Below are 27,494 nucleotides of genomic sequence, written 5' to 3'. Positions count from 1 at the left end.
GTTGCCATGGTGAATGAGTATTTCATACAGGCAGGGAAGTCTACCTTTCATGCCAGGGGCATGCAGGAAATGTTGCTCTGAAAGAATGCAAAGTGGACGGAGGCCAGTGGTTCAGAAACTAACTCTGTGAACTCTAAGTAGAAGCTAAGATCCTTTTTGTGAGGAACCTGTCATATCCTGCTTAGGTGTGCACATCTGATCGGAAATACTATGTATGCCTAGTTGGGTCTCATGCTATATGAATTTGTAGTGGCTAAATACCCTTGCATCTTAGAGGAAAAAATGGAAGACAGAGAATTCCTGTCTGCCTTGAACTGATATCATAGATTGATGTTTTAAGACTCAGGTATTAAAGCTTCTTCTGTCAATATATTTTCTTTTAGACACTAAAGAGATTCAGTTAGAATATTTTTCCCAAGTAAATAAGCACTAGACACTTATTTAAAAGCCTAATGTCCTAATGAGACAAGAGTAATTTCAAATGCTGGCTAATATACCGCCAAACATAATCAGCTTTAAGGGGCAATTCAACACCAGCCATTAAATGATACTTAGAGCTATATACAATTAAATTCAATATAGATGTTTGTTTGATTAATAATTATTTTCCATGATGTTATTTTGGATCATTTGGGCTGTTGTAATTAAGCCTATGTTTTTGTATATATTCTAAATATTTTTAAAAGGATAACTTTGTTATGAGTACTGGAGTTCCTGTAAGCAAAAGTTTGTGTTTTCCCTTATTGAATTATTCATAACAAAGACTTATTACTAGCTGTCCACAATATTCATCAAATAAACATCCAGTTGTCATTTTAATGACAACCTGTTCCCATGATTTCACATTTTCTTGCCTATCATCCTCTCTAAATTCTTTCTTCTAGATGGGCTTTCTCTTGTTCACTTCCCTAATGTTTTTCATCAGCAACTGAATATTCCTTACTCATTGGTCACCTAAATGTTTCTTTATATATCCTTCTTGTCTCTGAAATTGATACCTACCTGTTAATTTTCCTTTTTAGCAACTCAGATATTCCAATACTTTCTGACCTTCAGCAACATTATACCTGGTGGCTTCGATACCTTTTACTGGTTAGATAATAGTATCTATAATCTGTCTAATGACAAGGTAAAATTGAAGTAGTACTGGCGTTAATCTTGTCCTCAAATTGAGAAAGTAATAATCAAAATGATCTCACCTCCTCATTCTTTATTGTCATTCATGAGAGTCAAAGTGTTTTTTTTACTGGTAATGATAACCAGCCACCACTCTAAGTTGTTTTCTTCTCTTACCTCGTCTTATTACTACATCTGATCCTGTTCTCTTTTTGAGGCCATACTAATGTTAGGATCTAGGACCAAAGACTTCCTTCATGTTTCTCTGTCAAGAATACCTCTGGCTCCATCTCTTCTGACTTCTTTGTAGTTTTTGCAGAAAGTTATTTCCTGTAGTGAGAAAAATATCCTTCCACAAACAGATATAAGCAGACATACACTTTGAAATAGTATGTGTATAACGCATACACATGAATCTGTATTAAGCACACAAAGATATATACAAAGACACATTTTCATTTTAGATCTTGCACACACATTGTTAGCATAAATAAAATAAAAAAATAAATAAAACATCTGAGTGCCTGCAGAGTGAAAGGTTCAGTGTTAGGTTCTTTGGGAATGTTTTATTAGGAGAGGATAAGTGTTTTAGTTACAGATGGAAGAGTGGGAGTAAAGGAGAAATAAGTTTTAAGTCTTTTTGTAAATTGAATTCCAGAAAACCTTCATAGATGTTTTGATTAAAGACCATATGGTAAATATCTTTCTCCTCAAACTTGCTGAACAACGCTGTGTGCTAGTTAATAAAATACTGTGGCTTAGTTCAATTTGTCTTGTCTTAACCTCTCTAACATATATAAAATAAAGGAAAAAATAATATTTATGTAGGACTTTACTATTTTAAAAATATTATGTTTTTTTATTTCCTTTGAAAGGACTTGGCAAAAACTCATGTAGGTAGTGGTCTTTTTCCCTCCTTTTTGTAGTTCCTCCATTTTACTCTGGTTCCGTTTGTGCTTGTTACTAGGTTTCAGATTTCCCTGGAAATAGCTCTGAAATTTAGATTTCTGTTTCTTAAAATGATAGCTGCTTTGAATATAACCAATAAACCTTTTCTTCAAGAATTTAATTGTATCCATACATATTAGGATATTCATGGAGGTGGATATTTGAAGATAATTAACAATTGCTTACTAGATAAAAATTAGAATATAATCCCCACCACATCTCTGAACAGATAAGATAAAGCATATGTTGAAGTGTGATTTTCATAAGGGTAAAATCATGACTCCCATGTAAATATACATTAAGTGTAAATTAAACATATTATGCAACTCATTAACTAATGAAGTTACCAGTAATTTGTGAGGTGTGGTTCAAAGAGCATTTGAAGAATTTAGGATTTTTATAGGCAGATAAGCTTGCCAAATTAGATACAAAACTAGTTAATGTCCTGCAGATCCATAAATTCTAAACTTCGAGGTTCTCTGTTACCCTACTGGACAGAAATTTATCTACTGCACAGATCATAAATTATTTGCATTTCTTCTGGACAAAATCTGAAAGTTAACCCCTGTCCCTACAGATGTTAGTACCTATTGATTAGTCTGTAGAAAGTCAGTCAAAGGCACGAGCTCAGCACTGCATGAACGAACACCCAGTAATATCTTTTGACTATTCCCTAAGATTTAGATAGTTTTTCAGATATGTGAATTATATTTTTTATAGGATTATATTGTAAAATTTGAATTTGGACATTAGTGACATACTGAACATTCATATCACTGCAGAATAATAGAAACTACTTTCTGAAGTTTGATATTATGATTTTCATATCAGTCTCTCTTTGAGCTTTGTATTCCTAGCCAGGACTAGTGTTTTTTTAGTGTTTTCCCATATTATTTTCCAAATTTTTAAATGCTTAAAGGAAGACTTCATTTTAAAATATTCCCCTTTTTAAAACTATAAGCAGTTTTTTTCATTTAAAATACATTATTTTTTTTTCTTTATACCCTTTGACCCCCTTCACCCATTTCTTCCAACCCCCACCCCACCTCTGGCAACCACCAAGCTGTTCTCTGTATTTATGAGCTTGTTTTTGTTTTTGTTTGCTAATTTTTAAGATCCCACATATAAGAGACACTATTTTTCTTTCTCCTTCTGACTTATCCAGAAGGTACAGAGGTTTTGGAGGAACCTCCGTGCTGTTTTCCGTAGTGGCTGCACCAGTTTACATTCCCACCAGCAGTGCACAAGGGTTCTGTTTTCTCCACATTCTTGCCAACACGTGTTATTTCTTGTCTATTTGATAATAGCCATTCTAGCAAGTGTGAGATTATATCTCATTGTAGTTTTGATTTGCATTTCCCTGATGATTAATGATGTTGAACCTGTTGGCCATCTTTATGTCTTCTTTGGAAAATATCTGTTCAGATTTTCTACCCATTTTTTAATCGGATGTTTGTTATTTTGCTATTAAGTTGTATGAGTTCTTTATACATTTTAGATATTAGTCCCTTATCAGATATATGATTTCTAAATACTGTCTCCCATTCAGTTGGTTGCCTTTTCATCTTGTTGATGGTTCCCTTTGCTGTGCAGAAGCTTTTTAGTATGATGTAGTCCCACTTACTTATTTTTGCTTTTGTTGCTTTTGCTTTCGGTGTCAGATTAAAAAAAATCAGTGCCAAGACCTCTGTCAAGGAACTTACAGCATATGTTTGCTTCCAGGAGTTTTAAGGTTTCAGGTCTTAACGTTGAAATCTTTAAACCATTTTGAGTTAATTTAATTGAGTTTAAAATCTTTCTAATATTATCAGTTGACTAGTTAGTTGTAGATCTGTCAGTCATTCAAGATTTATCACTCAGCTAGAAATCGTAAATGATATGGTGGTTTTATTTTAAATGAAACACTCGTCAATAACAGAAACCATAAAATTCACTGATATTTGTTATATATAACAACTTAATAAGGAGCACAAGAATGGTAATCCTGAAAATTTGCCTCAAGACAATTATCCCCAGATGAATAAATTGTACTCATTTCATCAAAATTATTATTTCAATATCATAATGTCTTTAGTACTCTAAAAATTATGGTAAAAAATATAGTATATAATGTGATTAAATTGAATTTGAATCTTCATTTATGGGGAATGAAAGACTTTTTACACAGTCAGTGAGTTGTCTACCAGGCCAGCCTTGCAAATGTTTTCTCATATATAGTTGCTTAAAAAGAAACATAAAAATCATAAAAATAAACCAGCTGGATATTTTTTTTAAGTGTAAAAGTTAAATTTCAAAGATCAGTTTATAAAAATAGTTTCCCCCTCTGTTTTTGATGGCATAATACCATTTTTCATCCTAATTTATATGTAGTCTTAAAATCCAACATGAAAGTAGTTTTAAAAATGACTTACAGTTCATTCTGTATCTTACATAACTATTTTAAAATTAAAGATTATGACTTCCATTTGTAGATGGGAAGAGCCAGAATTGGTCTTTTACTTTGGTATTTGTTAAGACGGTATTATGAAGTTCACTTTAATTCAGTACTTAATAATATTAATAATTTAGTGAATTCTTTTTTCAAACTTAAGACAAGCTAATTGTATATTACTTCTACGTTATGTTCTGGGAAAAAGTGATAAAATGCTGTAGAATGATATAAGGTTTTCATACCTATTTGGGAAGTACTGCTTTAGAGTGATGCAGTGGACTGTTTTCTAAAATGTACAGTACCTTTGGAAAATATATTATTTTAAGTATTTTTTGAAAAAAATGAAATGTTGAGTTCGTGGTTCCATCTTCTCCACAAGCAAGGCATTGTTTGATTTTTAAGGAGATTTGCTTTTGAGCTAGAAAAATGGTCTTCCTATCAATTAACCACTTAATTAGAGTAGATGACAATGTCAATAGATATTTGGAAGTTTTATAGTAGATAATAAAGAACTGACTATATTATGTTTAAGTGAATATTCTAATGCCTAGAGTCTTTTTGTACTTTTTAATATTTTTGCTCTAATTCATAGTGTTATTTCTTATTCGTTAAGTAGTCACTTAACTAACGATTATAGCTTTTTCTATAGCTTTGGAAAATATTTCTTTAGAATTTTCAGCAGTTATGTCATTATTTCTGTGTTTTCATATTTAGAATCATAGGTGAAAAGGGGTCAGACATAATACATGTGGCCTCAATATTATGTTTTGGACTCTTATTTTCTAGTTTGTTTTTAATTTTGGTGATCATTGCTTTGGGGGACTGGATATTTTATTTATCATTTTCTTCCTCTTTGCCGGTAATAAAACATCTCCTATAAGATAAAGTGACTCCCTGATTTGCATTGCTTTATGTTTAAACTTTTGTACAGGTTTGCTGTACTAGTGGCTTCTTTAAGAACTGTAACAAAAAAAAAAAAAAAAAAAAGAACTGTAACAGAAGGGAATATAGGAAATTTTACTAGTATTTTGTAATTTAAGAAGCTGCAATGAATGATTTTAGAGAAGATAACCTAGTGTGGGATTCCAAATCTGTTTTGCCACATTGGCTCTGAAATGTGTCAGTTTTCTCTTTTTTTTTTCATGTAGATTATCTATTTTCTAATGTTTCTCTGCCTTCCTAACATCCAGAAATCTTTCTCTACACAACTTCTTTTTTTAGCATTTCTTTTTTAACATTTTACTTCAGGCCGGCAACTCCCACTCTCCCCCACCCCACCCCCGAAAAACGCAGTGTCTTATTTTTGCTCGTGCCTTTGAATTTATTCTTTTTGTGAAATCACATCCCTCTGTGACATTTGCTATCACTTAGAATAGAGTTAAATTATCTGTCCAAACTTGATTTATCCTCTTGGAAGCAGTTGTCTGTAGTTTATACATTGCATTCTGGCAAGTGGTGTCATTTTCCAAAGGCAGGTGAACAGTTCTTTACCTTTGTAAACAGAGTGTACTTTTGCTGTGTGCTGGGAGTAGGGCTTCTCCTTCCTCTTTAGGATGCCACTCCTGACTCCCTTCAAAAAAGGTGATTCTTAGATATACAGCATTTTCATACAGTAAGATTCTTTCCTACTACTGCAAACTCCTCCTAAAATGTTGTTTCCCTCATTCTTTTTGAAACATGTATTATACAATAAAATAGAAGCAGTTAAAGCTGTTTTGCCAGCCTCCTCTACACTTTCTCCTCTCAAGTAAAGATGAGATCACTGCATTGGAAACTGAGATATTTCATCACGGTAGATAGTTCTCTAAATTGTTAATTTGAAGTGATGGTGGTTTTCAGTCAGCTGACTGTTTAAACTATTGTGCTTTTTTTTTCACATTATTTAGCTTTGAGATACCTTTGCTGTTGATATAATTCTGTATATCTACATGGCAGATCTACTGTTTTCACTTTGAACAGCCACCAGTGAATTTTATAAGAATATGGATTCTATAAAATTTTTGTGATGATGGAGAACATTTGTTCTATGCAGGTCTCTATAATTATGATGTTCCCTTGTTTACGTTTGTTTTGCATAAGTAAAAATATCATAATAGTAATCTTAGCCAACTATTTAAAAAATTATATTTAGTAAGGGATAGTATACTCTCAAATATATTTTACATCATGAAAGAATCTGTACTATTTACATTTAAGTTGATTTTTTAGGAAAAAGCTTTCAAGAGGAATATTCAGATGTAAATAAACTTTTGCCATATATAACAATAACTGCGAATTTTCCCTTTGGCTTATTAAACTTGAAATCTGTTGCTAATGATTTTAATGTATTTAGGAACTACAACTGCAAAATGATTTTAATATATTTAGGTATAATAGTGAGATTAACCAGAGTGGGTAGAAAGTGACAAGTGCTCTTTTCATTGGGCAAGACAGGTCATATATTAGAGCAAATGGCCCAAATTAAATGTATAGGATGACAACTTATTAGAATTATGACCTCTTAGGGCTTAAAGAGACATCACAGATAATTTAATGCAGCTGCCTTCTTTGGCACATGGGGAGATAAGCCTGGAGTGAATTCCTTTAGGTTGACTTCTACAAGTCAGTGAATTTGTGGCAGAGCTAGGGCACAAACGTGGAATGATTGGCTCCTGGCTCAGTATCCTTCCAATTATCATATATTGGTGTTTGACCTCGGAAAGGGATTTGGAAATCATTTGGGGTATTCTAGTAAAGCCTTTGGCCCTCTGTGCTACTACGACCAAAGGGACAACATTTAGATTTAGTTAGAGTATTTTCAGTAAAGGCTTTAGAAGCAAACCAGAAAACTTTAATCTATTTCTTTTTTACAAAAGCGTGCACAACTCTCTCTGGAATATTGCAGAAACGAAAAGCTCATTTACTTTGTAGAAGCATGACTTATTTATCCTTATAGTCCCAGCACTATAACACATAACTTCTAATAAATAATACTTCTAATAAATCAGTTTATTGTCCAGTAAATAAAGAATGTTGAACAAATGAATAACATATTAAAATGTCAAATTATAAGGGACATGATAGCAATTTCTCAAGAGATATGTTTTCACTGTTTAAATTGAATATTGTGCCAAATAAGGAGAGCAGAAATAGAAGAGCAGAAGAGCAAAAAGACCATTCATTATGTTATTTAAGTTTTCTATTCAGTCCTCTTTTCAGGAGAGAGTGCTCTGGAAATGTTATCTTTTCAGATGTGAATTGATGCTCAATTTAGCAAGTAGTTTATTTCCTCATGGAATAAATACGTATTTCGTTGTTTCATTATTAGTATATTTCTGTTTAATAGATTGACAATTTTGAAGAAAGGAAAAGCCCCTCCCTGGGATCTGATTGTGTTTAATTTTCTTAGTGTGGAAGTTTCTGTCTTGATCCGAAAAGGAGTTGGTGGCAGATTAAATGGTTTCCGTGGCCTAACTCCACTTATTATTTCATGTTTAACATCATACCTGTCTCTGAGAACTAGTCTAAGGAAGTTGCATTAGAACAAGCGGATGAAATAGAGGCCCTCTTTAACAAGTTTTTCACTAAGAGAAAACCATTTTCCGTGTTCTTTTTATTGTTTATCTTAAATTAACTCCCATTAGTACCAAAACAGGAGAACAGTGAAATTGATATGCTAAACTCTTCATAGTAGAAATAACATTAAATTGCCTTTTAAAATAGATAGGCATAATATAGTTTGTTGTTATTAAACTAACCAAAATGTAATTTGATGTTCAATATCTTTTTTATTTTTTTAATGGAAAAAAAGAGGCACATAAACTCCCTCTGCTTTCTGTCATCACCACCACAAGATTGTCCGTTTTTTCTCTAACCTCCTTATTTGTTGCCTCAGAAGAGTTACCCTTTCTTCAGTCTGAGTTGAGATCTCGTGGTGCCCCTTCTGTCAGTGATTCCCTACTTCTGTTCATTCTTTCTGTTTTTAGTATTTTAATATAGTATTTAGTACATATTCTTAAAAAATACGTATAACATAAAGCTTAATAATAAAACACTTGGGTACCCACAGCCCAACCTAAGAATCTAAATATCAACAGCTTGAAATAAATTTGAGTGCCCCTCCCTGGTCTCATTCACGTACCCCCCATCCCTTAACACCTAACTTATTTGTGTCTACCCATCCTTTGTTCATGTTCTCGTGCGTGCGTGTGTGTTTGTGTGTGTTTATGTGTATTAAAAACATAAATGGGAAAGACAAAATCTTTAGAAGAAAATAGGGAGTGTTTATCTTTTATTATTCTTTTATATCTATTTCTATAGAGTTCCCATTTAAAGATATTATTTATTCTTAAATAATATAGTTTCACCTATTTTTGAACGTTATAAATAATATCATGATTTTAGTCTTCAGTACCTTGCTTTTTCTCACTCATCATTATATGTTTAAGATTTATGCATATTCTTACAGTAGATGTAGTCGATTCATTTTCACTGCTGAATGTTATTCCATTCTGTGAATAAAAACAATTTACTTATTCTCCTGTTGATGGACATTTGTGTTGTTTCCATTCTTTTGACATTATGAATGATGTTTATAAATATTCTTACATATGTCTCCTGATAAATATGTATAAGATTTTTCTGCTTGCAGAATATCCAGGCATAGGTTTTAGAAATGTTCAAATTTTCAAGATAATGCCAAATTGTTTTCCAAAGGTGTTTTAATTTATTTATCCACTTCTGCTGTGTAAGAATTCATGCTGCCCAACAGCTTTGCTGACACTTGATACCGGCTAAACCTGGATATTTGCCATTCATTATGGTTTTTTCTTTTCTCAAATTGTTGTTGGGTTTCAATGTTATTCTAGTCTCATAATATGAGTTGGAGTATTTGCTGCATTTCTATTCTTTGGAAGCATTTGTTTAAGATAGAAATGATCTGGGAGACTTCCCTGGTGGTCCAGTGGCTAAGAATCCGCCTTCCAATGCAGGAGACGTGGGTTCGATCCCTGGTCGGGGAACTAAGATCCCACATGCTGTGGGGCAACTAAGCCCATGCGCCACAACTAGAGAGCCTGTGTGCTGCAATGAAAGATCCTGCATGCCGCAGCTAAGACCTGATGCAGCCATAAATAAATAAATGAATAAATAAATACTTTAAAAAAATTTTTTTTAAAAGATTGAAATGATCTGTTCTTTGATATCAATTGGTTGAAGTATAGTTAATTTACACTATTACATTAGTTTTGGGTGTACAGCATAATGATTTAGTATTTTTAGAGATTATACACCATTAAAAGTTATTACAAAACAATGGCTATAATTCCCTGGGCAGTATAATATATTCTTGTTGCTTATCTATTTTATACATAGTAATTTGTATCTCTTAATTCCATACCCCCATCTTGCCCCTCCCCCCTCCCCTCTCCCCACTGGTAACCACTAGTTTGTTCTCTGTATCTATGAGTTTGTTTCTGTTTTGCTACATATAATTGTTCGTTTTATATTTTAACTTCCACAAATAATTGATAACATATAGTATTTGTCTTTTTTTGTCTGACTTATTTCACTAAGCATAATAATCTCTAGGTCCATCCATGTTGCTGCAAATGGCTGAATTTGTTTTTTTTATGGCTGAGTAATATGCCATTTTATATATATATGTGTGTGTGTGTGTGTGTGCCTGTGTGTATTTACACACAGGCACACACATATGTATATACACATATACCCACACACACACACACACACACACACACACCACATCTTTATCCATTCATCTGTTAATGGACACTTGGGTTGCTTCTGTATCTTGGCTATTGTAAATAGTGCTACTATGAACATTGGGGTGCATGTATCTTTGAATTAGTGTTTTTGTTTTTTCTGGATATATACCCAGGAGTGGAATTTCTAGATCATATGGTAGTTCTATTTTTAGTTTTTTTGAGGAAACTCCATACTGTTTTCCACAGTGGCTGCACCAATTTACATTCTCACCAACAATGTAGTGTGGTCCCTTTTCTCCACATTCTCGCCAACATTTGTTATTTGTGGTCTTTTTGGTGATAGCCATTCTGACAGATATGAGGTGATATCTCATTGTAGTTTTGATTTGCATTTCTCTGACGATTAGCAAGTTTGAGCATCTTTTCATGGGCCTGTTGGCCGTCTGTATGACTTCTTTGGAAAAATGTCTATTCAAGTCTTCTGCCCACTTCTTTATCAGGTTGTTTGGGTTTTTTGATATTGAGTTGTATCAGCTGTTTATTAACCCTTATTGGTCATATTATTTGGATATTAACTCCTTATTGGTCATATCATTTCCAAATACTTTCTACCATTCAGTAGGTTGTCTTTTTGTTTTGTTGATGGTTTCCTTTTCTGTGAAAAAGCTTTTAAGTTTGATTAGGTCCCATCTGTTTATTTTTGCTTTTATTTACTAATTCTTTTTTTTTCCCTTAGGAGACAGATCAAAAAAAATATTGCTACAATCTGTGTCAAAGAATGTTCTATGTTCATCTCTAAGGATTTTATGATTTCAGGTTTTACATTCAGGTCTTTAATCCATTTTGAGTTCATTTTTGTATATGGTGTGAGGAAGTGATCTAATCTCATTCTTTTAGATGTAGCTGTTTAGTGTTCCCAGCACCACTTATTGCTAGGACTTCCAAAATTGTGTTGAATAAAAGTGGTGAGAGTGGGCATCTTTGTCTTGTTCCTGAATTTAGAGGAAAGGCTTTCAGCTTTTTACCGTTGTGTATGATGTTAGCTGTGGGTTTGTCATAACTGACTTTTATTATGTTGAGATATGTTCCTTCTATACCCACTTTGATGAGAGTTTTAATCATGAATGCATGTTGAATTTTGTCAAATGCTTCTTCTGTGTCTATTGAGATGATCATGTGATTTTTATCCTTTTGTTAATGAGGTGTATGACATTGATTTCTGAATATTGAACCATTCCTGCATCCCTGGAATAAATCCCTCTTGATCATGGTATATGACCCTTTTTATATATTTTTGGGTTCAGTTAGCTAATATTTTGTTGAGGATTTTTGCATCTATATTTATCAAAGATATTGGCCTGTAATTTTCTTTTTTTTTTGTAGTGTCTTTGTCTGGTTTTGGTATCAGGGTAATGCTGGCCTTGTAGAATCCATTTAGGATTGTTCCTTCATCTTCAGTTTTTTGGAATAGTTTGTGAAGAATTGGTATTAGTTCTTCTTTATATGTTTTGTAGAATTTCCCTGTGAAGCCATCCAGTCAGTCTGGGGCTTTTGTTTGCTAGGAGTTTTTATTTATTTATTGATTGATTGATTGATTGATTGATTGATTGATTGCTGTGTTGGATCTTCGTTTCTGTGCGAGGGCTTTCTCTAGTTGCTGCAAGCGGGGGCCACTCTTCATCGCCATGTGCGGGCCTCTTACTATTGCGGCCTCTCTTGTTGTGGGGCACAGGCTCCAGACGCGCAGGCTCAGCAGTTGTGGCTCACGGGCCTAGTTGCTCCGCGGCATGTGGGATCTTCCCAGACCAGGGCTCAAACCCGTGTCTCCCGCATTGGCAGGCAGATTCTCAACCACTGCGCCACCAGGGAAGCCCGCTAAGAGTTTTTTAAATTACAAATTCTGTTTTGCTACTAGTGATCAGTCTGTTCAGATTGTCTGTTTCTTCTTGATTCAGTCTTGGCAGGTTGTACATATCTAGAAATTTGTCTGTTTCTTCTAGGTTGTCCAGTTGGTTGGCATATAACTGTTGGTAGTATTCTCTTGCAATTTTTTTTTATATCTCTGGTATCAGTTGTTATTCCTCCTTTTTTTCTTTTTTCTTTTGTTTATTTGGTTTCTCTCTTTTCTTCTTGGTGAGCCTGTCTAAAGGTTGATCAGTTTTGTTAATTTTTTTTAGAGAACCAGCTCTTGGTTTCATTGATCTCTTCTCTCTTTTGGTATCTATTTCATTTATTTCTTCTCTGATCTTTATTATTTCCTTTCTTTTGCTGACTTCAGGCTTTGTTTGTATTTCTTTTTCTAATTCCTTCAGATGGTAGGTTAGGTTGTTTATTTGAAATTTTTCCTGTTTCTTGAGGAAGGCCTGTATCGCTGCAAACTTCCCACTTAGAACTGCTTTTGGTGCACCCCATAGATTTTGGAAAGTTGTATTTCCATTTTCATTTGTCTTCAGGTATTTTCTGATTTCCTCTCTGATTTCTTCATTGATCCGTTGGTGTTTTTTGTAGCATGTTGTTTAGTCTCCACGTATTTGTGGTTTTCCCATTTTTCTTTCTGTAATTGATGTCTAGTTTCATTCTGTGGTGGTTGGAAAAAATACTTGATATAATTTCTGTTCTCTTAAATTTGTTGAGACTTGTTTTGTGGACTAGCTTGTGATCATTCCTGGAGAACATTCCATGTGCACTTGAAAAGAATGTGTATTCTGCTATTTTTGGATGAAATGTTTTGTAGACATCTGTTAAGTTCAGCTGGTATATTGTTTCATTTAAGACCACTGTTGCCTTACTGACTTTCTGTCTGGAAGGTGTCTATTGATGTAAGTGGGATGCTCAAGTCCCCTACTACTGTTTTATTGGGTTGGCCAAAAAGTTCATTTGGGTTTTTCCGTAACATCTTATGGAAAAACCCAAATGAACTTTTTGGCCAACACAATATTATTGTCAGTTTCTTCCTTTATATCTGTACTATTTGCTTTATGTATTTAAGTGCTCCTGTTTTGGGTTTATATATGTTAACCAGTATAAAATCCTCTTCTTGTATTGATACCTTTATCATTATATAATGTCCTTCTTTGTCTTCTGTTATAGCCTTTTTTAAAAAAAGTCTGTTTTGTCCCTGCTCTCTCATCATTTCCATTTGCATGAAATATCTTTTTCCGTCTCTCACTTTCAGTCTATGTATGCCTTTAGCACTAAAGTGAGTCTCTTATGGGCAGAATGTAGATGACTCTTGTTTTTTATCCAGTCAGCCACAGTGTCTTTTGATTGGAGCATTTAGTCCATTGACATTTAAAGTAATTATTGATAGGTATGTACTTATTGCCATTTTATTACTTGTTTTCTGGTTGTTTTTGTAGTTCCTTCTCTGTTGATTTCTTCTTTTTGTTTCTTCCTTGTGGTTTGATGATTTTATTTAGTATTATGCTTGTGTTTCTTTCTTCTCAGTTTTTGTGTACTTATTGAAGGTTTTTGATTTGTGGTTACCATGGGCTTCATATATGTTGACTTATAACTATACCTACTTGTTTTAAACTGGTAGTCGTTTAAATTCAAACACATTCTAAAATATCTACATATTTTACTCCTTCCACTTTGTGTTTTTTTTTTTTTTTTTAATTTTTTTTAATTTATTTACGGCTTGTGTTGGGTCTTCATTTCTGTGCAAGGGCTTTCTCTAGTTGCGGCAAGTGGGGGCCACTCTTCATTGCGGTGTGCGGGCCTCTCACTATCGTGGCCTCTCTTGTTGCGGAGCACAGGCTCCAGACGCGCAGGCTCAGTAATTGTGGCTCACGGGCCTAGCTGCTCCGCGGCATGTGGGATCTTCCCAGACCAGGTGTCGAACCCGTGTCCCCTGCATTGGCAGGCAGATTCTCAACCACTGCGCCACCAGGGAAGCCCCACTTTGTGTTTTTGATGTCACATTTTATATCTTCATTTTATGCCTTCACTGTTTATATAAAGTTATAGTTGCTTTTATAATTTTTTGTGTTTTAATCTTTGTACTAGCTTATTTAAGTGGTTGTTACTCAGCCCTTACTGTATATTTGCTTGTCCTAGTGAGATTTTCCCTTTTCCATGGATTCTTAACTTCCTTTCCACTTGGAGAAGACCCTTTAACACTTCTTTTAGAGTTGATTTAGTACTGATGAACCCTTCTAGTTTTTGCTTGTCTGAGAAGTTTTTTTTTTTTTTTATCTCTTCTTCATTCCTAAATGATAATCTTGCTGGGTAGAGTATCCTAGGTTGCAGTTTTTTCCCTTTTAGCACTTTAGGTATATCATGCCACTGTCCTCTGACCTGCAAAGTTTCTGCAGAAAAATCAGCTGATAGCCTTATGGGGATTCCCTTGTATATGAATCTTTGTTTTTCTCTTGCTGCCTTTAGAATTCTCTCTTTAACTTTTGCCATTTTAATTATGGTATGTTTTAGTATGGATCTGTTTGGTTTCATCTTATTTGGGACCCTCTGTGCCTCTTGTACATAGGTATCTGCTTCTTTCTTCAGGATTGGGAAGTTTTCAGCCATAATCTCATCAAATACATTTTTGATCCTCTTCTTTCTCTTTTCTCCTTCTGGGACCCCTATAATGCGAAAGCTGGTATGTTTAATGTTATCCCAGAGATCTCTTAAATTGCTCTCATTTTAAAAAATTTGTTTTTCTTTTTGCTGTTCTGACTGGATGATTGCCATTATTCTGTGCAGAAGACTGCACCACTTAGTCTGCTATTCATTCCTTCTAGTGTGTTTTTTATTTCAGTTATTGAATCCTTCATTTCTGATTGGGTTTTTCTTGCTTTTTTCTAGTTCCTTGTTAAAATTTTCACTGTGTTAATCTATTCTTTTCCCTAATTCAGTTAACATTCTTATTACTAATGCTTTGATTTCTTTTTCTGTAAATTGTTCATTTCTGTTTCATTTTTTTTTCCTGGTTATTCTCTTGCTATTTCATTTGAGACCAGTTCCTCTGCCTTTTCATTTTACTTTCTCTGTCTCTATGAATTTTGGTGAAATAGTTACCTATTGGGTCTTAAAAGGCTGTCCTTATGTGGGATCGTTCCTGTACAGACTGCATATGCCCAGTGCCCAGTGGTTGGAGAGCTGGATTTGACGTGGATGCCAGTCATGTCTTTCCTCAGGGTATGCTGGCCACTATCACTTTGGTAAGAGGTGGCGCTGGAGATGGAGGGGCCAGAGCTGTAGCCGGGTATGAGATGAGGCTTCTCCTCTGCTCAGTGGCCATCACTGCCCTTTCAGGTGTGGGGTCTGATCCCAAGTTGGTGGAGCAGAAGCCCTGAAGGTCAGGCCTGCGCTGACTTTGTTCCCTTTAAGTGTGTGCTTTCCCCTTTCCCAGCACCATGACCCTTGACCTGGAGTGGGGGAGTGCTGAAGCAAGTGGGGCCTGTTTGCACTCTTGGCTTGTTTTGCCTGCAGACAGATTCTAAGCTGCACCACCTTGCAGTTGCCAGCAATTGTTTCTCCCCCTTCACTAAGACACAGCCTTGGGGTCCAAGTCCCCTTTGTCAGCCCCAGCCAATCACACCCCCAGCCTCTGCCACCATTGCCCTGTCATGAAGCCACACCACAGGGCAGGTGGGGCCTCGTGGTCTCAGTGTGTATTGGGAGGTGAGCTGTAGTGGAGTGGCTGCTGTCAGAGTTCTGGGCTGCTTCTGATGCACTGCCTGAGTATGCCAACAGTGGCTGTCGCTGCTCTGCAACTGAGTTACCTCTGAATCCACAGCTGAGCTTTCTCCTGGTCACGTGACCCCCTAGATCCAGTACCACTTGCAACATGGAGTAAGCAGGCCTGGAGCCTTTGCTTGGCTTCGGCTGGGATATGCACTGAGGCAGTCACAGGAAACCCTGCAGCCACTGGATGGTCCTCACTCTGTTCTCTCCTCATTGCCTCATGGGCAAACCAGCATGCACTCTTCTCACAAATGGAGTCCAGGCTTCCCATACCCCTCCAGTTAGTCCCAGCAGTCCTCCAGCCAGCCATGGGCCTGTCTCCCCTGTGTTGGACCCCAAGAGTGAGATGCCCAGTCTGTGGCTTGAACTGCTCACTCCCCAGGGCGGGTCTCCACCTATGTAATCTCTCTTTTCCTCTGTGTCCCCTTTCAGGGGCACAGGTCCCGACCTTATCATGTCTTTTCCCTTCCTACCTGATTGCATGTGGATCTTATAGCCTTTCTTGTATGGGAGTCTTTCTGCCAGTTTCCAGTTCATCTTCAGTGAGAATTGTTCCACACGTAGATGTACTTTTGATGTGTTCATGAGGGGGAAGTGAGTTCCACATACTCCTCCTTGGCCATCTTGATTGATCCTTTGTTCTTTAATTTTTAAAACTCACTTGTAAATTGGCTGGGCCTGGTATTTTCTTTCTGGGAAGATTTTTTTAAAAGAGAGGTTTATATGTGCTTTAGTTTTTTAGTATTTTTATTATAAGGAGTTATGAACACATCAAAAAGTAAACAGAATATTATAGTTAACTCCATGTATCCCTATACCCAGTTCTAACAACTGTCAACCCATGGTCCACCTGCCCCATCCTTACCCCTATCCACTTTGCCCAAGGAAGGCTGGGGATGTTATAGTGAAGGAAATTTAAGACATTTGAATGTCTGCAGACTATTTTTTTAAAAATACAGCCCAAGACCATTATCATGCCTTAAAATAAATAGTTCCTTAATATCAAAGAACCAGTTGGTTTCAAATTTGATGAATGTTATAAAAGGATTTAGTAATATATAAAAATATTTTGTATAAATAATATATTTTAAAATTTATTCATAAATTTATACATAAATTGTGAATGCACACAGATTGATTTATTTCTTTGAATTAGGATCCAGATACTGTCCAGATATTGTGATTGGTTTGAGATGCCTTTCCAAATAGATAGGTTTTAAAATCTTGTTAATGATTTCTGATTTGATTGGTTATTGATTTCTAACTTAATTTCATTGTGGTGATAGAACGTTATGAGTTATTTCCTTTGAAATGTACCAAGGTTTTCTTTATGACCTGATATACACTCAAGTTTTTAAATATTTCTTGTTTGCTTAAAAAGAATATGTAATTCTCTTATTATTGGTTGTGGAATTTTGTGTTAGTCCATTAAATTAAGCTTTTTAATCTTAATTTCTCTTTCTCTTTTCTTACACAATTTTTTTTTTCTTGGGGAGACCAGGATATGTGTTTTACAGGATTTTTTGTTTCAGTGAGCATCCACGTGGTGTAGTTTAACATATTATTCTCCTCTTTTGCATCTCTGTATTTCCGTGAATTCATAGTTGGATTCAAACAGTTGATTAGATTAAGACCTCAATTTCTTTTTCCAAGGCTGTTCACTGGTGATGATGTTTCCTTGATCATGAAGCTCATAATAGTTGTCTTCTTTTTTTGTGATATTAGCAGCCATTGATGTTCAATGCCTAGATCCTTTAGTTTATTAAAGAATTTGAATTGATATGCAAATTGTTACTTATTTGGCCAGTGGATGCCTTTTCCGGACCTTTTGGCACAACCCTAAAAGTCTTGGATGACTTTCTTGATATTTGAATGGGAAGATGTTACAAGCTCACCATGTGTATTTCCAGCCCCAGACCTAGAATTGGCCATTTCTCCAAGGAACCTTGATTCCATTTAGGGGGAAACAGTATTTGAAGACAACAATCTGGGATGCTAGGAGTGTGCATTTCTACAGAATGCCTTCGTCATTATTTCTAAACGTTTCAGTGGACAGAACTAGAAAATTTATATTATGTGAGTGTGCACGTTTTTATTTAAAATGAAATACATCATGAGTTTAATCTGATACTTCCAATTCAAATTGAAGACCATAAGGGTAACTTTTTCCCTTTCACGTCTTCCTTCTCAAGAATTCTGTTTTCTCAAGGACATGAGGGATAGGAGGATAAGAATAACCCATATTAATCATTTGCTTTCTTTTTCATCAAGTGATCTCTGAATAGCAATGCTAAAACTACCACTAACAGTATGATCACTGAAAATGAAAAGAATATAGTGATTCACTTCACCTCATTGACTATAGGTGTTCTGGGGTTTTTTAATGTCAGTTTTGATAAATTACTTTTCTTATAGGAATTTTTCCATTTCTTCTAAATTTGCATAGTTACTGACAAAAGCATGTATGTCCTGTGTCCATCTGTATCTTTTAAATCGCTGCTGTCTATGTAGCCATGTTCTTTTTATTCTTAGTGTTATTTATGTGTACTTTCCTTTTCTTCTTGCTTTACCTTATCAGAACTTTGTTGATTTCATTTTAGTCTTTTCAAGGAACAACTTTTGGCTTTATTAATTTCTTAATTTCTCCCCTTCCTTCTCTTTTCTTTGGATGTATTCTGTTGTTCTCCTCCCACTCCCTGCCCCCCAATTTCTTAGGTAGGTCACTTAGCTCATTATTCATTAGCCTTTCTTTTCTAACATAAGCATCTAAGACATTTAATGTGTTGTTACCAATAGCAGTTTGTTATAAACTATAATTATGACAGGATTTATTTTTCTCTGATAGTTTTATGAACTTTAAAAAAATTTTTTATTTTATTTTTTATTTTTATTAATTTATTTTTGGTTGCGTTGGGTCTTTGTTGCTGCGTGTGGGCTTTCTCTAGTTGCATTGAGTGGGGGCTACTCTTCATTGCAGTGTGTGGGCTTCTCATTGCAGTGGCTTCTCTTGTTGCAGAGCACAGGCTGTAGGTGCACTGGCTCAGTAGTTGTGGCACACGGGCTCTAGAGCGCAGGCTCAGTAGTTGTGGTGCATGGGCTTAGTTACTCCGTGGCATGTGGGATCTTCCCGGACCAGGGGTTGAACCCATGTCCTCTGTGTTGGCAGTGGATTCTTAACCACTGTGCCACCAGGGAAGTCCCCTTTTATGAACTTTAGATACCATGTTTTTGTTATCTTCCTAAGGTGACTCCCCTTCCCCCCTTTTAGCAAAGCATTTTGTAGTCTTGGTTATTTCCCCTTATTTACTGTTTACATTACAACTTCATATATAGTATGGATATACCTAGTTTTGCATATTGGGTATGTTTCTGAATTTTTCTTTTCCTTCTTTCTTTCCCTGGTAGTTCTTTCACAAGTCCTCCTTATGTTGTTGAGTTTATTCCCCCCCCTTTTTTTAAAGTTAAGTTTATCAAGGTATAATTTACATACAGTAAAATTCCTTTTTTAGCCTACAATTTTGAGATATGACAAACAGATATAGTCATAAATCCTTCATCACAGTTAAGATACAGAATAATTCCATCGTCCCCAAAGATCTGATCCTCACATTTGATAGTCACCCCTTCTACCGCTCTCTCTATGGTGCCTGTCTTCTCTGCATATTCAGACTAGTTGGTTTTTCTGTGACCTCAGCTCTCTGAGGAGTTTCAGAAAAGTTTCAATTTTGTAGATTATCTGGGCTTTGTTGTTGTTTAGGGTGGGGATGGACACGTTGGACACGTTATTTTTCTTATCAAGTCTTTTGCATTAACACTACCATTTGAATATCTTTCTCTCACATATGTATTTTTTTAATACTCATGTGTATCTTCATTGAAGTTTTATTTAGTGCTAAAATGGTATCTTTCTTCATTTTGTAATTTGTGTTTGAAATCTTTTAAAGTTTAAAGAGTATCATTTTAATGGGTAAGTTTCAAGTTTATGAATTCTCTGGGCTTCTCCCTACTTTCTAGTTCTGTTTTTCAAATTAAATATTAGTATGTGCTATCCTGAGTTTTACTCTACTATTAGAGGATATGTTTTGTTAATATATAATCAAAGGAATGATAGAGAAATTTCATATTAGAAAAGTATATAAGTTTTTGATTTCCAGATTTATTATTCATTTGTACTTATTATTGTAGTGTACCTAGCTAATTTTAAGACCACGTGAAAATTCCTTGATGAATACATCCTTGTACTAAAGGAATTGATTTTTACTACCAAGAAATTATTCATATTGATAAGATCTTGAAAATATTTCATCTGAGCTACTAACATCTCTTGTTTTTTAAAATGTGTTATTATAAATGGTTTATGATAGCTTATTTCTTAACAGATAGCCACAATTTATTGAATTGATTTTAAATGCTGTTGTATTATTTAAATAAATATCTATGTAATATTTCATCATGTTGGAAAATAGTATTGCATATGCTAATCAATTTTACCTTCTCATCACTTTTCATGGACATTAATAGTGGCTCACTAAGTTTTTTTTTTTCTTTTCTTTTTACCTTTCTAGGTTATTTTAGTGTCTGCCAATAAATTGACTCGTTATATAGAACCATGCCAGTTAACAGAAGATTTTGGTGGGAGTCTCACCTATGATCATATGGACTGGTTAAATAAGAGGCTGGTTGGTATATTACAATGAGATAACATGTTATTATATATAAATAAGACATTTTGATGGCTTTTTAATTTTAATCAACTGAAAAGTAGATTGTTTACTTTTTACATAACTAAAGAAATATAATGCATACCACATGATAGCATAATGCTGGAAGGCATATACTCTGGAGTCGGACTCACAAATATTAGCTATTACTGTTGTCATTAGTAGTAGTATTATAGTCAAAGTTGTAAATGTTTTGAGTTGAATAACAGCAGCATAATTTCCTGAGAGGTAATCTAGTTGATACACCATTTTTTTTATACAGCAGGTTCTTATTAGTTATCTAATTTATACATATCAGTGTATATATGTCAATCCCAATCTTCCAATTCATCCCACCACAACCCCCGCCCACTGCTTTCCCCCCTTGGCATCCATACGTTTGTTCTCTACATCTGTGTCTCTATTTCTGCCTTGCAAACCAGTTCATCTGTACCATTTTTCTAGATTCCACATATATGCGTTAATATACAATATTTGTTTTTCTCTTTCTGACTTATTTCACTCTGTATGACAGTCTCCAGGTCCATCCACGTCTCTACAAATGACCCAGTTTCGTTCCTTATCATGGCTGAGTAATACTCTGTTGTATATATGTGCCACATCTTGTTAATCCATTCGTCTGTTAATGAGCATTTAGGTTGCTTCCATGTCCTGGCTATTGTAAATAGTGCTGCAGTGAACATTGTGGTACATGACTCTTTTTGAATTATGGTTTCCTCTGGGTATATGCCCAGTAGTGGGATTGCTGGGTCATATGGTAATTCTGTTTTTAGTTTTTTAAGGAACCTCCATACTGTTCTCCATAGTGGCTGTATCAATTTACATTCCCACCAGCAGTGCCAGAGAGTTCCCTTTTCTCCACACCCTCTCCAGCATTTGTTATTTGTAGATTTTCTGATGATGTCTGTTCTAACCGGTGTGAGGTGACACCTCATTGTAGTTTTGATTTGCATTTCTCTGATAATTAATGATGCTGAGCAGCTTTTCATGTGCCTCTTGGCCATCTGTATATCTTCTTTGGAGAAATGTGTATTTAGGTCTTCTGCCCATTTTTTGATTGGGTTGTTTTTTTTTTAATATTGAGCTGTATGAGCTGTTTCTATATTCTGGAGATTAATCCTTTGTCCATTGATTTGTTTGTAAATATTTTCTCCCATTCTGATGGTTGTTTTTTCGTCTTGTTTATGGTTTCCTTTGCTCTGCAAAAGCTTTTAAGTTTCATTAAGTCCCATTTGTTTATTTTTGTTTTTATTTCCATTATTCTAGGAGGTGGGTCAAAAAAGGTTTTGCTGTGGTTTATGTCAAAGAGTGTTCTTCCTATGTTTTCCTCTCTAAGAGTTTTGTAGTGGCCGGTCTTCCATTTAGGTCTTTGATCCATTTTGACTTTATTTTTGTGTATAGTGTTAGGGAGTGTTCTAATTGCATTCTTTGACATATAGCTGTCCAGTTTTCCCAGCACCACTTGTTGAAGAGACTGTCTTTTCTCCATTGTATATCTTTGCCTCCTTTGTCATAGATTAGTTGACTATAGGTGTGTGGGTTTATCTCTGGGCTTTCTATCCTGTTCCATTGATCTATATTTCTGTTTTTGTGCCAGTACCATATTGTCTTGATTACTGTAGCTTTGTAGTATAGTCTGAAGTCAGGGAGTCTGATTCCTCCAGCTCTGTTTTTTTCCCTCAAGATTGCTTTGGCTATTCAGGGTCTTTTGTGTCTCCTTACAGATTTTAAGATTTTTTGTTCTAGTTCTGTAAAAAATGCCATTGGTAATTTGATAGGGATTGCATTGAATCTGTAGATTGCTTTAGGTAGTATAGTCATTTTCACAGTATTCATTCTTCCAATCCAAGAACATGGTATATCTTGCCAACTATCTGTGTCATCTTTGATTTCTTTCATCAGTGTCTTATAGTTTTCTGAGTACAGGTCTTTTACCTCCTTGGTTTTTTCCTAGGCATCTTATTCTTTTTGTTGCAGTGCTGAATGGGATTGTTTCCATAATTTCTCTTGCAGAGTTTTCATCATTAGTGTATAGGAATGCAAGAAATTTCTGTGCATTAATTTTGTATCCTGCAACTTTACCAAATTCATTGATTAGCTCTAGAAGTTTTCTGGTGGCATCTTTAGGATTCTCTATGTGTAGTATCATGTCATCTGCAAACAGTGACAGTTTTACTTCTTCTTTTCCAATTTGTATTCCTTTTATTTCTTTTTCTTCTCTGATTGCTGTGGCTGGGACTTCCAAAGCTATGTTGAATAATAGTGGCGAGAGTGGACACCCTTGTCTTGTTCCTGATCTTAGAGGAAATGCTTTCATTTTTTCACCATTGAGAATGCTGTTTGCTGTGGGTTTGTCATATGTGGCCTTTATTATGTTAAGGTAGGTTCCTTCTCTGCCCACTTTCTGGAGAGTTTTTATCATAAATCGCTGTTGAATTTTGTCAAAAGCTTTTTCTGCATCTATTGAGATGATCATATGGTTTTTATTCTTCAGTTTGTTAATATGGTATATCACATTGATTGATTTGTATATATTGAAGAATCCTTGCATCCCTGAGATAAATCCCACTTGATCATGGTGTTTGATCCTTTTAATGTGTTGTTGGATTCTGTTTGCTAGTATTTTGTTGAGGATTTTTGCATCTATATTCATCAGTGATATTGGTCTGTAATTTTCTTTTTTTGTAGTATCTTTGTCTGGTTTTGGTATCAGGGTGATGGTGGCCTCGTAGAATGAGTTTGGGAGTGTTCCTTCCTCTGCAGTGTTTTGGAAGAGTTTGAGAAAGATGGGTGTTAGCTCTTCTCTAAACGTTTGATAGAATTCACCTGTGAAGTCATCTGGTCCTGGACTTTTGTTGGAAGATTTTTCCTCACAGTTTCAATTTCATTACTTGTGATTGGTCTGTTCATATTTTCTATTTCTTCCTGGTTCTGTCTTGGAAGGTTATACCTTTGTAAGAATTTGTCCATTTCTTCCAGGTTGTCCATTTTATTGGCATAGAGTTGCTTGTAGTAGTCCCTTATGATGCTTTGCATTTCTGAGGTGTCTGTAACTTCTCCTTTTTCATTTCTGATTTTGATTTGAGTCCTCTCCCTCTTTTTCTTGATGAGTCTGGCTAAAGGTTTATCAGTTTTGTTTATCTTCTCAAAGAACCAGCTTTTACTTTCATTGATCTTTGCTATTGTTTCCTTCATTTTTTTTTCATTTATTTCTGCTCTGATCTTTATGATTTCTTTCCTTCTACTAACTTTGGGTTTTGTTTCTTCTTCTTTCTCTAGTTCCTTTAGGTGTAAGGTTAGATTGTTTATTTGAGATTTTTCTTTTTTCTTGAGGTAAGATTGTATTGCTATGAACTTCTCTCTTAGAACTGCTTTTGCTGCATCCCATAGGTTTTCGATCGTCGTGTTTTCGTTGTCATTTGTCTCTAGGTTTTTAAAATTTCTTCTTTGATTTTTTCAGTGATCTCTTGGTTATTTAATAAGGTATTGTTTAGCCTCCATGTATTCGTGTTTTTTACTTTTTTTCCCCTGTAATTTATTTCTAATCTCATAGCATTGTGGTTGGAAAAGATGCTTGGTATGATTTCAATTTTCTTAAATTTACCAAGGCTTGATTTGTGATCCAAGGTGTGATTTATCGTTGAGAATGTTCCGTGTGCACTTGAGGAGAAAGTGTAATCTGCTGTTTTCAGATGGAATGTTCTATAAATAGCAATTAAATCTGTCTGGTCTATTGTGTCATTTAAAGCTTGTGTTTCCTTATTAATTTTCTGTCTGGATGATCTCTCCACTGGTGTAAGTGAGGTGTTAAAGTCCCCCACTATTACTGTGTTACTGTCGATTTCCTCTTTTATAGCTGTTAGCATTTGCCTTATGTATTGAGATGCTCCTGTGTTGGGTGCATATATATTTAGAATTGCTATAACTTCTTGGATTGATCCCTTGATCATTTTGTAGTGTCCTTCCTTGTCTCTTGTAACATTCTTCATTTTGAAGTCTATTTTATCTGATATGAGTATTGCTACTCCAGCTTTCTTTTGATTTCCATTTGCATGGAATATCTTTTTCCATCCCCTCACTTTCTGTCTGTATGCGTCCCTAGATCTAAAGTGGGTCTCTTGTAGACAGCGTATATACGGGTCTTATTTTTGTATCCATTCAGTGAGCCTGTGTCTTTTGGTTGGAGCTTTTAATCCATTCACATTTAAGGTAAGTATTGATATGTATGTTCCTATTACCATTTTCTTAATTGTTTTGGGTTTGTAGGTCCTTTTCTTCTCTTATGTTTCCCACTTAGAGAAGTTCCTTTAGCATTTGTTGTAGAGCTGGTTTGGTGGTGCTGAATTGTCTTAGTTTTTGCTTGTCTATAAAGCTTTTGATTTCTCCGTCGAATCTGAATGAGATCCTTGTTGGGTAGAGTAATCTTGGTTGTAGGTTCTTCCCTTTCATCACTTTAAATATATCGTGCCACTCCCTTCTTGCTTGTAGAGTTTCTGCTGAGAAATCAGCTGTTAACCTTATGGGAGTTCCCTTGTACGTTACTTGTTGTTTTTCCCTTGTTGCTTTTAATAATTCTTCTTTGTCTTTAATTTTTGTCAATTTGATTATTATGTGTCTTGGCGTGTTTCTCCTTGGATTTATCCTGCCTGGGACTCTGCACTTCCTGGACTTTGGTGGCTATTTCCTTTCCCATATTAGGGAAGTTTTTGACTGTAATCTCTTTAAATATTTTCTCGGGTCCTTTCTCTCTCTTCTCCTTCTGGGACCCCTATAATGCATTTGAATGAATGTTGGTGCATTTAATGTTGTCCCAGAGGTCTCTTAGGCCTCTTCATTTGTTTTAATTCTTTTTTCTTTATTCTGTTCTGTGGCAATAAATTCCACTTTTCTGTCTTCCAGGTCGCTTATTCGTTCCTCTGCCTCAGTTATTCTGCTATTGATTCCTTCTAGTGTATTTTTCATTTCAGTTATTGTATTGTGCATCTCTGTTTGTTTGTTCTTTCATTCTTCTAGGTCTTTGTTAAACATTTCTTGCATCATCTCGATCTTTTCCTCTCTTCTTTTTCTGAGGTCCTAGATCATCTTCACTGTTATTATTCTGAATTCTTTTTCTGGAAGGTTACCTATCTCCACTTCATTTAGTTGTTTTTCTGGGGTTTTATCTTTTTCCTTCATCTGATACATAGTCGTCTGCATATTCATTTTGTCTGTCTTTCTGTGAATGTGGTTTTCGTTCCACAGGCGTCAGGATTGTAGTTCTTCTTGTTTCTTCTGTCTGCCCTTGATACACCATTTTCAGAGAGGATATTTAGACATTAATTTGAGTTGAAAAGCAGTTTGACAGGTTAAGGTTTTCATTTCTGAAAATATATCTTGTTTTTCAGGGCAGATTTTGGAAATTTGCCACTCTGTATAATATAGTATTGTTTAATCGAACTGCCTGGGACTAAAAGAAAAACCTTAAAATTTACTCACATTAGATTATATGCTAATTTTTTTGAAGAATAATGAACTTTTGGATATTTGAGAATGGATAACCAGTTCTGTTTTCACCATATTTGAACAGTGATATCAAACAAATGAGTGTCTATTTTATTCTAAGCAGACTTGCCCAAATCCCTTTTTTGAAATATTTTAAGAAATCATGTTAAGATTATAACTAATTTATTTTTATGCTACTTGCTTATATATAAAACTTTTAAAGCATTAACATGCAATCAGAATGATTAATAGAATAACATAAAGAAAAGTTCTTTAACTGGAATTAGAGGGTTAGAACATGAATAATGTTCATGTAGTTAAAACTGTTGTTGTACACATATTTCTCATGGGAACAGGAATAAATATAAACTTGTCTCAGGAATAAAAATAATTTCTTAATGTGTTTAAATAAAAAAAATTCTTTATCCATTAAAACTATTCATTGTTTTAGGAAGCAGTTTTGTCTTCATTGTTTTAATTGTTTTAATTTTGTCTTCATTGTCTGCATTGTTTATGCTGTGTGGTCTGGTGATTAAAGTGTAGTAAGTGAGCTCCAGAGAGGGAACCAGAATCCTGCTTGACTAATTCTGTTGCTCTTAGTTGAAAATCCTTATGTACATATCAACTTTTAAGATCGTCCTTAACATGTTAATAAAATCTCATACTTTAGGTTTTTGAGAAGTTTACAAAGGAATCTACATCATTATTAGATGAACTTGCTTTGATTAACAATGGAAGTGATAAAGGAAATCAGCAAGAGAAAGAAAGGTAAGTGTCTAGTGTCCTACAATTACACCTTTGCAAAGCTATGATTAGTGTGTTAAAAGATAGCCTCTGTTGTTAATGCAAGCCAAGAGAACTAAGGTAAGCAAGCCTGCATTCAATCAAACTTCGCCTATAAAAGTTGTGTTAAATTTATTTTTTAATACTTGAGAATTTGCTTTACATATAAAATTTATTGATTTGAATCCAGGTTTCTTTACAGAAGACTTTTAATTTTGTTGAATAATAATATATTTACCTTTTTCTGACACTGTGTAAAATAATTATTTTTCAAGAACATGTTTTCAGAATGAAACAATTTTCTGCCTTTTTAGAGTTTTACTTTGCTTGTAAAGAATATGGAAAAGGTTGCAGCTTGAAATAAAATCATTATAACCTTATTTAAATATATTAGCACTTAAATGCCTATCTTGTAGAACTCCTACACCCTTGTGAAATATGTGATATTGATGAGTTTAACTTCGAGAATTTAGTATTTTATGACACTGGATCTAATTGTAACTACCTAGATTTATCATTTTACAGATTTCCATTGAACTTTTCAACCTCAACAGTTTTCAGACCAATTTCCTTTCCCCAGGTAAAAAGTACTATAGGAAGCAAATTAATCCTCAATAACAA

General features: G+C 34.8%; 1 protein-coding gene across 6 annotated transcripts in view; it reads left to right on the top strand.

Moving 5' to 3' along the window:
• The window catches only part of SESTD1 (SEC14 and spectrin domain containing 1), a 137,460-nt gene that overhangs the window by 72,796 nt on the left and 37,170 nt on the right, over positions 1–27,494 (top strand). For all 6 annotated transcript variants that reach the window (XM_059928231.1, XM_059928234.1, XM_059928233.1 and 3 more), the window contains 2 exons: positions 20,454–20,567; positions 26,761–26,858. In XM_059928231.1, coding sequence (XP_059784214.1) covers positions 20,454–20,567; positions 26,761–26,858 — 212 coding nt within the window. The remainder of the gene's footprint in view (positions 1–20,453; positions 20,568–26,760; positions 26,859–27,494) is intronic.

This window comes from Balaenoptera ricei, chromosome 7 (genome assembly GCF_028023285.1).
Source record: "Balaenoptera ricei isolate mBalRic1 chromosome 7, mBalRic1.hap2, whole genome shotgun sequence".
NCBI lineage: Eukaryota > Metazoa > Chordata > Mammalia > Artiodactyla > Balaenopteridae > Balaenoptera > Balaenoptera ricei.
This window is presented reverse-complemented; position numbering and strand designations above follow the sequence as displayed.